Genomic DNA, 16,380 nt, shown 5'->3' with positions numbered 1-16,380 from the left:
ATGGTTACCAAGTTTGTCAACCAGTGAACAATCAGTCCAAGTCGTATATACCCATTATCTCTAATTTTATTATTGTATGGATTTTAAAAATCAAACATTACAGATTACAAAACCGTTCAATATACTTAAAGATATACTTATTTAAATAATATTATAATACAATAATTCTGTGTTATATTAGTTATGGATAAAATTAGTGGAAAAAAAACAATATATTAATACGTTACAATCGACTTCTCTTCTCTCTTCTCCTCCGTGGAGGTTTAAGTCACGTTAAAACCTTAAGGGTCCACATGCGCCACGTAGGTAAAAATGGAGTTTTTGTGGTATTTTCAGAGCATAGCCCTGGACATTCCTTAAACGTTGTGGATAATCTATTTATATAATTTTGAAGCCTTGTTATCATATATATTTATTTTAAACATTTGATGACTGCATAAAATAGTATTCTTTTAAACCTCTCGATCTAATGTTTTCGAATGTAGTCATATTTCAGTACAACCATGTACTGTGTTGTTGAGATTTTTTAGTTTTAATAATTTTTAAACGCATTTATAAAACCATTAGTAAAATAGTATGGAGTCGTTATCAACCAATGAGATTTTATATCGGGTTTGCTCAAACTGAATGTGGTCATTTTTCAATTTTCATTATTGTAAGAACGTCTCCATGAGCGCAGTCCATTTGTTACCGCACCGATTAAAACCAGGTTTTGTTTCCTAGACTTGTTACTTGGTAACTGAGTGAGATACGGTAACAAATAATAATGAGGACTCCCCTTTACGTTTCTTATTTGTTTAATACAAAAATTACAAATAGTGAATAATATGCATATTTTTTTGTTTTCAGCCCTTCAAAGAAATCTACTACTCGATCTTTTCAAATTCAGAAAATTTAATAATTCTTCGATAGCACCCATTATAAACCAATCATTTTACAAATTTAACAATATCATCGAGTATAAAATTGTAATTATCTGTTCATTAAAAATGATTGCATACTTATTATATTATTTTGCACTATTTTTTTAGTAGTTGTAGTATTTACCCGAATGATACTTATCTGGTGATTTCAAGTACTTAATTATGGGTTGAGTAATCATACTATATGATTTAGTTGAAAAGGAAGTGAGCAGTCAACAGCGATAAAAATCGATCAGCGAAAAATTACTTAATGATGATTATTCCATAAACTTATTCAATTCAATGAATGTGAAATAATAATATAATATAAAAAATAAATGCGTCTACAATATTAAATAAATACAATGTTATACCTTCACACCATATAAATTATATTATTATAGGTGTAAAGTTGTATAATAGATATGTTTGCAATGTAGAAGAAATTAACAAATTAATGATAGGGAAAATGCATGTTGGGCATAACGAAGAACAGTGGCGCACCCAGGGGGGGGGGGGCAAAGAGCCCTGGCATCCCCCAAACATGAAAATTATCAGAATGATTTTAAATATTGAAATTGAAAGCCAATAAATTATACCTTTGGGCTTAGACAAATAAAAACACGGCAAAAAAATGATTTGTAATAATTCTCCAGCAACCTTTTTAGAAAAATTTCGAAACACTAATGTCAGGTTTTTTCAAAAACCCAATCCCTAATGGAACTGTCAAAAAATTCTCGGTGTCCACCCGAATTCCGGAGTGGTGTAGGTCGTGGCCGGGGAGGGCTGACAGGGCTCTAGCCTAGGGGCCCGGGCTGTGGGGGCCCGGTGTGTCGGGTTGACCAAATAAGTGAGATAAACACACATCATAAATTAGCTTTAATAGTAAAAAAAGTCGCCTGCGGGGCTATTATACTTCATGGCCATAATTACTGGCCATGGCCATATATAATTGTGCAATATATTTTTGGATTATTATGTGTCGATACTCGACAGCTCCATTATTAAAGTAGATGTATTAAAAAACGCCAATAATTCACTGTATAAGTACCCTTAATTTGAACTCAAACACAATTTGAAAAACGTTAATGTAGTGTTTCACACTATCTTTAATCTTAGCGGTAGGTAGGGGGCCCGCCAAATATCCTAGCCTGAGGGCCCGTTTCAGGATGTGGGGACAATGGTGTAGGTACACCGAGTGCAATAGACAAAAGACCGATAAACGATAAAATAGGCTGCGAAGAAGAAAAATAGCCTATGGGACTAATTTGCATTCTCCTCTTTGGGCCCCCCCAATATTAAATCCTGGGTGCGCCACTGGCGAAGAAAGACCATAAAACAAACAAACGAATAAGGAGGTAGTTAAGAAAAACTCAGGGGAGTCGAAGTCGCAAGAGCTGATCCAACTGCAGGTTGATCAGACTTGAGTACTTACATCTTTTCATTCAGCTGACATTATAGGGACAATCCGGAGGACGTAATTAGCACGTAAGTGTATGCAGGATTCTATCAGGTCAAGTGCGTACACTTGCTTAAAATATTCCCACTAATAATGGCCGTATAGTATTGAAATCAAATTAATGTCAAAATAAAACACTTAAAATACCTAATAAAAACCACCGGAATACAAGAGAAATACAGAAGAAAATAAGTAAGTATGTACTTAAGTAAATTAGGAATACAATCACACCGTAGGTACCTACCTACCTATAAATTATATTTAAGTATATACAATTTTGATAGATGCTTAAAAAGGTAACATGTAAATTGTACGTAAAACATTTCACCGTGGGACAGTTCGCCGTGAGCTTTCTATCGGAAAGAGATGACCATATACCTAATACACGGTGTCCAATTTTATTAGATTCAATATGAACATTAATTCAATTTTCATAGCTGATTTTGGCAAAATTCATGAATTTAAGAATGAAAATCTATCCTAACCTCACCTTACCTAACAAATAATCCGATATATCAGTTATTTTCAATTTTTTTCCTGCTGGCAAACTGTGTAAACCGACAAGAACCGTGTTTTATTTAGACATGAATATTATGTCAGTACTATACGACCCAAAGAGGTTGGACTGTTTTTAATATACGGCTATAATTTACGATACAACATTTCATGGTGAAGAGTAATACGGTGAACTGCATACGTACAAGTTTCCGGATAAGGCTTAAAACTGTACGGTTTTACAGTTTCGATTGGTATTTTCCCATACCTTATACTGCTTAGATTGCTTATATGTAAGAATGATGCTTCCTCCCGCGCCATGTCCTCTCTGATTGTCGTGGTTGTCGACGAAGACTAGACCATCTCCTTGAGCGACCATGCCCCAGGATGGACCCCAGCTGGCCAAGTACTTCAGTTCGTTGTTTCCACGGAACATGTTGCCGAGCTCTACGCCGAACTGTGAACATAATACAAGTAATATAAAAAAATCAAAGAACTAGGATTATAATTATGTAACTAGAGAAAGTCATATAATACTCATTTTGTATTATACTTGGTGGCGAGTTAACAACGTGTTCGTGTTGTTGCACTGGTAGCCCTAGAAAATGAACATTCTGTAGGTTCCCGGAGCATTAAAAGATGGCGGCTTGTTTAAACATTTTTAAATGCACATGATACAACATACTGTCACGACCTCGGATTTCGGGTCTTATACCTAGAGTACCTTTTAGGGGTGTAGAGTGGCCTGAACACGCCCTTGGCCTCGTAGTCAAATAAACTGCACCGAGCCGCACCCTTGATCACCCAGAGGGACGTTTCTTTCCAGAAATAAGTCCCACTGCCCGTGTCTTTGAGGCTGAGGACACGGTTCGTGGAAGACCAGGTGTGAATAAGTAAGAAAGTATGCGAGACGACGAATGCAATTGGGCTTCGCCACTTAAACAGTATAAAAAGTGACCAACTGTCGCTAACAATAATGTATGAAACATGTCAGTAGAATGTATAAAAAAAACGGCAATAAATTGTAATACCATGTATAAAGAATGAATGGGAAAAATAACTTGTATTGTGACTGAGAGAGAGGAATGTTAGATAGTGCAAGGAGAAGAAAAAGAGTTGTTAGAAAATAATTAAATAATGTTAAATATCTGCCGGCAACATTATCTTAATAGCATTGGAGAAAATACGAATGGCAACGCCGCATTTTTGTGCGGCTCTCAAGCGACCGTTTTTTTAGCGGGAGAAGCTTCTTTGACAGCCACGCAGTAAGCAGCGTTAACCGCGCTATGCGACAAAACCATAAATTGAAAAGAATGTGTATAAAAATGTAACATTTAGAATATATTAACGTAAATACATCTCGTCGTTTCCGTGACATTCCGGTGTGTTAATTGCCCAACTCCACATCCCAATCCAGACAAAAAAAAAACCATACAAAAACACAAAGTGACAGTTTGCTAGTACAAAAAGAACAATTATGATACCCACCTTCAAAAAAACTGAAACTGAGCTAGACCAGAAGTGTGGTGGTTTATCAATACATATTATGGAAAATTTGGATTTTTATGCACCCGTCAATTACATGCGTAGTCGCAACCATAACCTATTTTGGGTGAAAGCTGTTTCCTCATGTCAGGCTCACCAGGCACTGATAGCGTGGGTTGTTCGGCTGGTCAATGCACTCCCTAGAGATGTAGACATTTTTAGCGATGCATTACGGTTTTTTTTTTTTTTTTTTGAATTATTGTTATTTTAATTTTATTTCTTTTCTATAAAATTATATTTTGCTTTGTTTTTTATTCTAAATGTCATGTCATGAACGTCATGAATTAATAATTTGTTATGTACTCAATGTGTCTTTTTTTTAATAAATAAATAAATAGATATTTGTGATTGTTAATCTAAATATTTGAAATAACGATTATTCAGTATACCTATACAACGCGCTTTCGTCTCAGTACACCCTGACAAATATATTAAGGGGCGGCTGAAGAGCTCGGTATTCAAATATAATTTAGTATGAAATCGACCTCGGCGTCGTATGCACGTTAATTTAAATCGATCTTTTGGCAAAAATCACTAATCATCGGAGATTTTATTTAAAAAAAACATTATTATTAGTATTATTACTATTGTCGACCATCTACATTATTATTATTGTGGACAATCTTACATTATTATTTGATAAACACCACCTGCACGTGTCCACTGATCAGAAAACAGGGCTGTCAAAATAATATAATATTTGTAAAATGTTAATTTCATCATAGTTTTTAATCAAACCTGTGCAAGTACATACTGATAACTTGGGTGGATATCGTGGCAAACATACTATTGATATATCTACGGGTATATTATTATTATAACCCAATTCAAATTGAACATAGGTTGATACTCAAATACTATTATAGTATCTTTATGATTTCGAGAAAATAATACGATGGAATATATTATATAATCCATTTTGGTTGCCAGTTTTTACTGCGATGAATCACTGTGTTCCTTACTGTCTTTTTTATTCGTAGGTTTGTTTACTATGTACACCGAGAAATTTCCATTAATAATATCGGAAATGAGTTGGAATATAATGCAACCAAAACTGGAAAAATTCTATTATGGGTGTTTACTTTTTGAATTAGTTGACCCCAGAAAAACAGGTACATGCCACTACGTGAACCACAGTGGATATTATGCCGGGTCCAAATTGGCAACATGTTGCCGGCAACCTCGTTAAATTTTACGATAAGTATGATAATTATCGTAAAATTTATCGAGGTTGTCGCGCGACATTGTTTTGCGCCAGTGTGGACCCGGCATTAGATGCACAAAACTTAAATAAAATATATTATAAATTAAATTAAAAAAGTACAATATAATTAATTGCGTCGGCAGCCCTGTCAGACACTTTTTCTAGCAACAGTCATTTTTTATAGTCATTTTTTATATGCCCGCCAGTCCGATGGATTAATAAAAAAATAATGTGTCTAGTGACTGTATGTTAATAATTATTTTTAGTCACTCGTAATATAATATATAATTTCGCCCATTGGCTTTACCTACCACTTGTTTCACTAGTATAAAAGTGAAGTTGCGCAGGCAATAAAAATTCACTTTCTTTTTATAGGCAGACAGTAAATTCTACGTTTTAAAAAATATGCATTAGAATTAAACAATACCTATTATTTTTAATATGTAGGTCCTAAACATTACAAATAAGCACTATTCATTAGTAATGTTTTTTGGATAGCACATGAAATAAAAATGTAGGTTGATATGTATGTCAACATCCTTCGTATGTTTAGTTCTCGGACAATTTCAGGTTAAAAAGTTATTAATATATTATAAAGTTTATATCGTGGCCAACACATAATCAAAAAAGTTATCATATCCATCATATCAGTTGCAATACTTCCCACCAAAGAACTGATAAACATATTGAATTTAGTAACATTAAATGTTATTAGTAAATTTATTAGAAAATAAATTTTATTAGAAAGTACTATTTTTTGGTCACCCCATAGCTTCACTTCACAAGCTTCACTTGTAGGGAGTTTATTGAGACAAACATTGGCGGCAACCTTTTTATATTAACTAGTAGACCAGTTATTATGGACCACATGTAAAAAAATCATATTTTCAATTCTCAAGGCCGATTCTGTAGAGCGTCCTCTTAAGTATTGACGCTTTTATACTGTTTACTTATTTACGGGTTTCAAAATTTAACCTAATTGTTAATCTAACTAAAGTTTAGATTTTAAATAATAATAATTCACCATTACAAATTAAAATTTCATTGTTTATCTGAGTGAATCTAAAATTGCATTGAACACTTATGTTTTATCATTGATGCGGGCGATACTAGTGTGAAGTTTGACATACATTAATTTGCAATGCGAAATCATTTACAGCTAATAATAAAACTAGGTGCAGATGTGATCACTGACCACAGCCACATGTACCACAAACAAACTAACCCCCATTTCAGACGGGACACCAGTGTCGCGCTCGTATATAATAGGCCTTTGTATTCGAATAAAGGTCCCTTTATATTATGTTTATAAACGCCCCAGGGCTAATGAGTCAACGCATAATTTTGCGTTAAAAATTAGAGCATAAAACTGGCTGCGGTAATAAAAACAAGTGTATCGGCGGCTTGAGAATGTAGCGGCCGACGGAAAAGTATAGCGGACACGCTTTGACTCATTAGCTCGGGGCGTTCATAAACATAATACAAAGGCCCTTTTATTCGAATACAAAGGCATTCTTATTATATACGAGCGCGACACCGGTGTCCCGTCTGAAACAGGCCTAACCCCCATTTCAGACGGGACACCAGTGTCGCGCTCATATATAATATTGAAGGCCTTTATATTCGAATAAAGGTGCCTTTGTATTACGTTTATGAACACCCCAGAGCTAATGAGTCAACGCATAATTTCGCGTTATACATTAGAACATAAAACTGGCTGCGGTAATAAAAACAAGTGTATCGGCGGCTTGAGAATGTAACGGCCGACGGAAAAGTGTACCGGACACGCGTTGATTCATTAGCTCTGGGGCATTCATAAACATAATACAAAGGCCTCCTTATTATATACGAGCGCGACACCGGTATCCCGTCTGAAACGGGGATACGACTCTCAAAGCTGTGGCGATTTACACAGAGCAAAAACATAAATCGCTAGTATCCAAGTGCCTAGCGAAGGAAATACTATTACATGGGGAGTACCTACGCCGACTCATTAAAATATGTCTTCAGAGAGTTTTTCAGTTCTTTGTGTTCTGGGTATGTACTACATAGTCAGAAGAGATTATGGAATGCGAAGATCGCTGAAGAGACGTTATTATTACGACATTTGAATGTAATCAAGGTCTTCAACAATTAACAATCCTACTACAAAAAAGTATACCCATTCAATTTTTTTTCAACAATCTTGTAAAATATCAAATATACATTTTTATATCCATAAGGTAGGTAAGTAAACGTACTTTGAATTCAGTGACGGCAGCCAATGGCGTATATTCTCCCTTCGTGATGGCTTCTCCACCCAAATCGATGACTTCCTGGACAATGTAGGGTCGGGAGCCTCCTGGGAAGAAGTTCGTGTTGAGGTTCTTGATCCTCTCGTAGATAACCTTCAAGTCTGCTGGCCACATATGCTTGGCAGCGTCAACTCTAAAAAAATTAAAGATTTTCTCTCAAATATTTGCTTTTAATTAACTCTGTAAGTAGATCGGCGGCAAATGGGTGATGCCGGTCCTGTCGAGTTACGACCTGTGGGTTCCTCGCTCTGAGTTTACATTCACCCATGTCTAATCAGTCATATCGAGAAAAAAGTATGTTCTAATAAGTAATATAATACTGAGGCTAAGAACAGGGCACACCATGGGCAAAAGATTTGATGTCCTCATGAGAAGAAGCGAATCGCAGCTCTGCGATGAATGTCATGTTTTAGAGGACATTGTACATATAGCACTGCAATGCCCCAAATATGAAATTCACAGAGTACAGCTGCGAATTGCAGATATCTATGAGAATGTCGACGAATTGAAGGGTGTCCTGGCGGTGGGTAAGACGGAAGAGCTAGGCAAAATTGTAAAGTTATTTAACAGAATAGGAGTGAGGACCTGATCGACGGATCCCCTTCTAGAAGAGAAGAGGCGATATGACAGCGAGTCGCAGTCAAAGCCTCGGTAAATCACAAAAAAAAAAAAAAGGTAATATAATATTTGTTTACCTGAATCCAGCTACACCAATGTCAATAAGATGATTAAGGAATCCAACAATCTTCTCCCTGACGTATTCACTAGCTTGGTTCAAATCTTGGAGTCCAACAAGCTCGCAATTACGGACCTATGTGATTAGATTGGAAAATATTGATATTAGGCATTGACTTAAAATGGGGCACATTCTACCATACAAACAGTAGCGTCCCGTGGGGGTAGGCAGATTGAGCATCGCTTGGGGGCGGCAGTTGCTCGAAGGGCGGCGAATCGAGGAAAATCATTAGGTATAAATAAAAATAGGTAGGTACCTAAACTTAGTAATAATGGGAGTATCTTTTCATTAAAAAATTGAGCTCACTGGTTGGAAACAAAATGTATTAATTAACAGGAATGTAATATTTTGTCGAGTTTGCGATGTCTAGGTTACTTCCGCTGTTCTTGGACGTCACGTCCTTGATGACCAGCAATGACACGTGCAGATTTGCGAATTATATTTTAATTATAGGTAGGTACCTACATACTTACCTAATTAATTTATCGAAATACTTTTGCCAGACACTGGCAAGTTTTGAAAGTTCTCAGGTGTATTTTTAAATGCATCTGAAACCGTGGACCCGCAATATTATCTACTGAAGTAGAGATGGCATTTAAATTAAATTTATATATTTAGTCACTAATGCATCCATACAAAACATTTCTTAGATATTGGAGTCATGAAAAGATGATAAAAATACTGTATAAAAAATGATGCGGCATATTGGCGCTGCTTAGGGGCGGCATTTTGTCTAGGGACGTCACTGCATACAAAATCTCATTAAAGTTGATACGTTAGCAGAATAGGTCAAATACATCAACGCAATTTTGTCATAATAATCTAAATAGAATTAATTTTTTTATTCACTTTAAACATACGAGTATAAAAAGGATGCTATGTTTAAAGCTGTGGTAACGTCATAATCATGAACTTATCTTCGAAAATGTGTTACTGTAGAATTGAAGATTACCTCGGCAGGATCATTGTAGTTGTTAATGGCGCAGACTGGGTAGTGGAAATCGTTGGGGCCATATGGGACACCAGGGTACTCCTTCTTACCAGGGTTTGACTGGGTTCCAGCAGTACCCCATTCACCACCCCCTCCGGTCATGTGGTTGAAAACAACATCGACATATATCCTGTTACAAACAATACAATGTAAATTATTATATTCGAAAGATTTTATATATCCCTAGTTATAGGTGAGCTGCACTATCTTAAACCATACCTTCCCTTCATTGTCGAGGGATATTACGTATCTACGTACGATTTGTTCATTGTCTACCGGATGGAATCTTAACAATTTACAACGAGCACCCACTAAAACGTTTGGCCATTGCACCATAGCCACTCTTTACCCCGTGCAGACCTCATCCGCTGAATGCCTCCCATAATTTCTGCGGGTGTGGTTTGTACGGGATACAGCGGGTCGAGGCTCAACAGCCAGACATTCTGGTGGGCGCACATCTTTAAAAAAGTATACCTATTGACATTAGTATGCTTCATCGCAGCGATTGTCAACCCTTTGGCATTATATTGTGGAATATATATTATATAAACTGGTTGGAAAACCTAGCTGGTTGTCCGGAAAAATATCTAAACTCTTGTTAATTATTAGGAACTGATGCCTTATGTAAAATAACAGAAAACATTGCCTAAAGTTCTCATATTAAAGTTGGTACCTAATATCATCATCATTTTCTACATTTAATGATTAATAAAGTCATCTAAATGACCAGAACGTCTTCTAAAAGCTTCCGATTAGGGATTGCAATACCGAATGAATGTATCAATACCGGTATTTCGGTATTTCTTATTGAATACCGGTATTCGTCAAAACATATTATAGTAAGAAAAATAAGTACTTATCAATAAATAGAGCTATTAAAATCTATTGAAAACACTATTTTATAGCAGCCTAAAGAACCTACCTTATTGACCTTTATAAATACGTATGGATCATAATATTTTAGAACTACTATTTTTTAAAAATACTATAAATCTAGATACAGGAAAATCACTCCCAAATTCAACGTTTTTTGGATGCACTATCAATGCTGGATCAATAGTTATAGAATAATTAGAAATATTTGCCACGAATGTTTTATTTTTCGAAATATGTATGTTAATTCATCGCGACAATTCAATAAGTATATTAGAGGGATTTTGTTTTAATATTATTTAACTTTTGTTGGTTTCAGTCAATATATTTGCGGTTTGGTAGTATTAATCTTTACACTAAATTTAATATAAGTACAGTATTGTAGTAAGTAATGAAAAAAAAATCAAAAACCGAAAATACCGGTATTTTGGTATCGATAAATAATTGAATACCGGTTTTGAAATACCGGTATTACAATCCCTACTTCCAATAAATCGATTCCTGCGATTCTAAAGAACAATCACAATATGTAATATACATGTATAAGTTAATTGATAGTTAATTTATCAGATAGATATAATATAGTGTATACGGCGGACCTATGAGATGCTGATATGATCTGAAACGACGCAAAAATACTTATTAAAACAGGGATTCTTGGAGGTGCTGTGTGGTGTCCATATTTTCCAACTAAGGGACGGGCATTGCCGAAGAAGAGAGAAGAATTTATCAGTGCGTATTGCGAGTGACAGTAACGCTATTTTATTTTGTTTTGTTCGTCTGTCATGTCTTCGTTTGACTTCAAAGTATTTTTGTAAAATTATATGTTGTATGATTAATATTAATAAATTATTAATAGGTAATCTCTCGTTCCACGGAAATACAATAAAAAATACAGAAATTATGTCAAGCGTACTAACCATAGAAAATGTTGAGAGAACAATTGAGAGATACGGAATAATACGTATATTTTTTTTTTGTAGATATATTGCTCGATTATATTTTATTGCAAGATAATATTTTCTTATCTCTCTCGCCATGGGACATATTATATGAGTCCAGTAACATAAACATTGTTGTTTTGCTATCGTAATCTTTATTAGCAAAAACAAATTGATTGATTATAAAACTGAATAATAATATTTCTTTTGATGTACCTAAGTAACGGAAATTGGTGTCAATATGATTGATATATTTAGCATACGTAGTTAAATGATACAAATAATAATTATGACGTGTTTATGTGGAATACAAGATTTAATATTCATGCTGTGACGTTGTAAATATAATCTAATCAAAAAATAGATATATAAGCAATTAGAATAATATACAAGATTGATTTTCTGTTTTACACCAACTGCAACTGCGCGGCAGAAGAGAAGGGCTTTAGATTTATGTGACTCGGTCACTTACATTGACTGCACTGGACGGATCTCTTTGTTAAACAGTTTACCTTGACGGTTGCCGCTCGGATGGCATCCAAATTTAAAGTCAGTGTGTTTTAATTGCACTATTATGTGTTTTATCTTTCAATGAATAATAAATTGTAAACTATATAAATTGCAATGTTTTCTTTACATCTGTAGTATTTCATCATGTACCTAAATATTATTTAGATTACACTTGGCGCCATAATTATTAATATAATATACACTTATATATAATAGAATTTAATATACCTGACACCAACTGTGTTACATCTTTTCACCATCTTGGTAAACTCTTTTTCGGTGCCTGACCTGGTTCCAAGTTTGTAGGAAACAGGTTGGTAACGCTCCCACCATGGTCTGTTACCAATTATGACATTCTCACTGACAGGTGAAACCTATAACATATGAGACAATCATTAAAATTGACTAATAAACACAAAAGTGAGAAATTAATAATATAAACTACGGCAAAACCAATAATTTCTGTTTAAAAAATATTGGTGAGTTAATCCAAAATTGGGGGTTGCAGTCTTTCATCTCTTTGGTTAAAACTAACGCGGAGAAGACAACTAAATTAGGGATTGCAATACCGGTATTTCATACTCGGTATCACAGTATTTTTCGATACCGAAATACCGGTTTTAATAATCAGACAATACCGATATATTCGGTATTGAAATTGGTAACAATAATATGTATTAATTAACATAACAACAGGACTGTATTTTTTGTCGGGTTACGCAGTTTGGCTTACGATCGCATAAAAATATTTCACATTTTTTCAATCATATTTTTTTGTTTTCGTTGAATTGAGAATACATACTACAAGTGGTGTGAGTTATTTTTTTTAAATCATTAAGCCCTGCCTAAACCAAACCGCAAAATATAAAAACTATTCTTCTATATATGATGATATATAATTTTAATGGCATAATTTTAGATATTTTATAGATAGACAAATATGTTTGCCAATTGTCTATTATGGCTTGGCTTACGTTGGGTTTATTAATTGAATTTTAAAAACTAACGAAAACTATCTGGAAACTGTAGGCGGTTCAATGATAACAAATATGTATGACTAACAAAGTTTAGTGTGCACTATTTATGTCGGATCTTAACAGACGTCCTCCACCCTTTCACCGCTGCTATATTATTATCATACCTTCACCAATTTTAACGGTTTACATATTATATGTATATACTTAATTATGCTATATATTTTTGCTATAAAATATTAATATTTTAAAGAGATTTTTATATCTTTATTTTATTGGTGGATACTTCTGTTTTTTCCATATATTTCACGTATACCGGTATTAATACCGGTATTCAATTGGCAATACCGAAATACCGGTATTAGTATTTTAATTCGGTATTGCAATCCCTAAACTAAATACGTGGAGTTAGCCAGTGAAAAGGAAATAAATATGGCATCTAAAAAAGTGGTGGTTCTTGTCACAAAAATAGTGTGATGTACACTGAAGAAATAATTGTGTTCACCTCCTGGGAAGAAAAAGCGGTCCTCTTGGATAATATATCAGACGGAGGTTCATGTGTCAAAAAGTACTTGGTAAAAACACGTACTTATTGCCGTACCACAAGTTGCGAGGAAAAAAGGAGATGCCATGATAATAATATGAACCATTACAGCTCACGCCCACTATAATATCTAGCTGATGGGTTTTCACCCACTACATCATAGAGCGCTACCAGGAATACAAACTGCCATTATATCTTGGTTTCATAGACTATGAAAAGGCGTTTGATTCCATCAAAAAAATCTCAATTATAGACGCCCTTAGCAACCAAGGAATTTCCAGACGCTACATAAACATATTGAACAGTATATACAGTGATGCCACAGCATGTGTGAAACTCCACAAACGGTCGTGTAAATTCTCCATCAACAAAGGTGTCCGGCAAGGTGATACCATTTCACCTAAACTATTCACCGCTACTCTTGAGGACTTATTTAGGAAACTTGATTGGGAGGAAAAAGGTGTTCCAATTAACGGAGAGCACCTCAGTCACCTGCGCTTTGCAGATGATATTGCTATACTCTCACAAGACCCGAAAGACCTCCAAGGTAGAATGCAAAAACTCGCGGATGTCAGTCAAACGGTCGGTCTAAAGATAAATGTCTCAAAGACAAAAGTGATGAGGAACTGTTTTTCGGACCCTGCGATTATCTGTATTTCTGGCACCCAACTCGAGCAAGTCAGCAGCTACATCTATCTCGGACAGCAGGTGTCCATAGACGGAACCATGCACGATGAAATTGCTCGAAGAACAAAGCTGGCGTCTGAATAGTATCTTCAAGAGTGACCTACCATTATGTCTTAAGCGTAGGGTGTTCAACCAATGTGTGATACCCGTGCTCACGTATGGCTGCGAGACATGGACCCTCAACACGAGAGATGTCCAAAGGCTAAGAGTCACACAGCGAGGCATGGAGAGGTGCATGTTGGGCATCACGCGAAAGGACCGTAAGAGAAACGAATGGGTTAGGAAGCAGACAAGAGTACGCGATGTAATAGACGTTGCCAAACAGCTGAAATGGAGATGGGCGGGGCACATTGCTCGCCGAAAGGACGGCCACTGGACAAATGCCGTCATCCAATGGTACCCAAGGGGTACGAAACGGCCACAGGGTCGCCCTAAAAGCCGCTGGATTGACGAACTGGTAAAGTTCGGCGGAAATACGTGGCAGCGAACGACACAGGACCGAGAGAGTTGGAGCAAGCTTGGGGAGGCCTTCATCCAGCAGTGGATTGACCCCGGCTGATGATGATGATATCAGGGGAAATCAAACTGGTCCCTATCGCCCACTAGTGGGCGTTCCAGCTTTCATGGTGGGCGGTAGTTGTTTTAAAAACATTTTCAATGGTGGTGGCTATGAAACCTTATGGCAAAATAAAAAAAATGCCTGTCTTATATCCAACTATGTGGAAAATGATATTTAGTTTATTGATACCTTTTTCTACCTCATATGTTGTGGAATCAGGCTTTAGTTTTGTTAATCATATTATGTCCAAAGAAAGAAACCGCCTGAATATTTACGAAAGAGGAGACTTTCGTTTGTTCCTTATAAAAATTGAGCCAGATATCCAGTATTTAGTTTCGCAGCATCAGCCTCGAAGCATCAACATGTAATTTCACCAGACTTCATGCTACTATGTATGCAAAGTATAAATAAAAAGATAGATTTAACCACAGTAAGTTGTTTTATAAAGATTTATTCTGACATAAAGTATTTGGTAAGTAAGTATTATTATATGCTTTAACTTAAAACTTAAAAAGTTACTTCCCTACTTTATAAATCAACATTACTGTGGAACCGGTGGGCGGTTAGAAAAATTTACTACTAACAGATATACAAAAGTGGGCGGTAGGTATAAAAAGGTTGACTGCTACACTGTATTATACCCAACAGACTTTGCCCGCCGACTGCTTCTTAACTTCCTGTGGGTCAAAACTCAACGGTTAAACTTTCTAGTGGGCGCACAGCGTTAATTGTTTCATCATTTAAAATCAATGACTGCGCATGCCATAATACTATAGAAAAATAATTGTATTATTATTTACTATCATTTTGTAAAAGCGGTAATTTTCTCATTAATATCATCCGATGTAACGCTGTTACCCCCCCCCCCCCCCCCATGTAATCCTTAGTGTAATGAATTAATTACCTGAATGCCTCCAAATCCCATGGGACCCAAGAACCTCTCGCACTCATCAGCGATATCGTTCCACTTCCACTCGAAGAGATGCACCATAACGGACCTATCATCCCAATAATACGTATTCTTGTGTGAGAGGGCGGATCCTACCAGTGCCATCAACAGGAATGAAGCTGTTGAGAACATCATGATGAAAATCCTGTAAAAATAAACAAAATATAATAAAAATACTAATTTAAAGTCTTCTTTTGACCATGTCCAATCCTAATAGGATCATATGGGCCTCCACAGTGTGGAGGTTTGTATTAACAGATTTTTGTTTTTACGAGAAATGGATGTTAGCTACTTGTTCAGCCTATTAGGTCCATACTCTGACTCCAAACACAAATTGCAAAACAATATGTGTATTTGCCAGACCCAGGATTCGAACCTGGGACCTACCACATTTATGCCAAGCCAACGTTTATGCAGCAGTACATAATATGTACAAATAATAATAAACTACAACATTATTAACATTTTTTCCGTTACACAGCGATCGCCGTTATACTTACTACTATTCCCCTACTGTGTAAAGACTCTACTGCGCGACGGTAAGAGGAACTACGCCTCCGTTTAAAGTATGAGGATTCACATATTCTCTTTTTCCCATTACTGCAGCAGACCGTGAGTGTTGTAATACGAATCAAGTATTCCGACGAGGTCACACGAGCTTCCTCATGATTAATTTAAAAACGATTTTCGTGTAAACTTGATAAGGAAAACAATGGT

General features: G+C 35.7%; 1 protein-coding gene across 1 annotated transcript in view; it reads right to left on the bottom strand.

Moving 5' to 3' along the window:
• LOC147074008 (alpha-amylase 1-like) overlaps window positions 1-15,795 on the bottom strand; it is a 30,289-nt gene extending 14,494 nt beyond the window's left edge. Inside the window, exons 1-6 of the mRNA XM_085945007.1 lie at window positions 15,619-15,795; window positions 12,179-12,324; window positions 9,588-9,756; window positions 8,595-8,710; window positions 7,846-8,032; window positions 3,125-3,313 (exon numbers count right to left, since the gene is read on the bottom strand). Coding sequence (XP_085801133.1) covers window positions 3,125-3,313; window positions 7,846-8,032; window positions 8,595-8,710; window positions 9,588-9,756; window positions 12,179-12,324; window positions 15,619-15,795 — 984 coding nt within the window. The remainder of the gene's footprint in view (window positions 1-3,124; window positions 3,314-7,845; window positions 8,033-8,594; window positions 8,711-9,587; window positions 9,757-12,178; window positions 12,325-15,618) is intronic.
• Window positions 15,796-16,380: the final 585 nt, after the last annotated feature.

Source organism: Rhyacophila brunnea, unplaced genomic scaffold (genome assembly GCF_057557595.1).
Source record: "Rhyacophila brunnea isolate RB1 unplaced genomic scaffold, BYU_Rbru_1.0 scaffold_17, whole genome shotgun sequence".
Classification (NCBI taxonomy): Eukaryota; Metazoa; Arthropoda; class Insecta; order Trichoptera; family Rhyacophilidae; genus Rhyacophila; species Rhyacophila brunnea.
The sequence above is the reverse complement of the archived record's forward strand: the minus strand, read 5'-3'. Positions and strand labels throughout refer to the sequence as shown.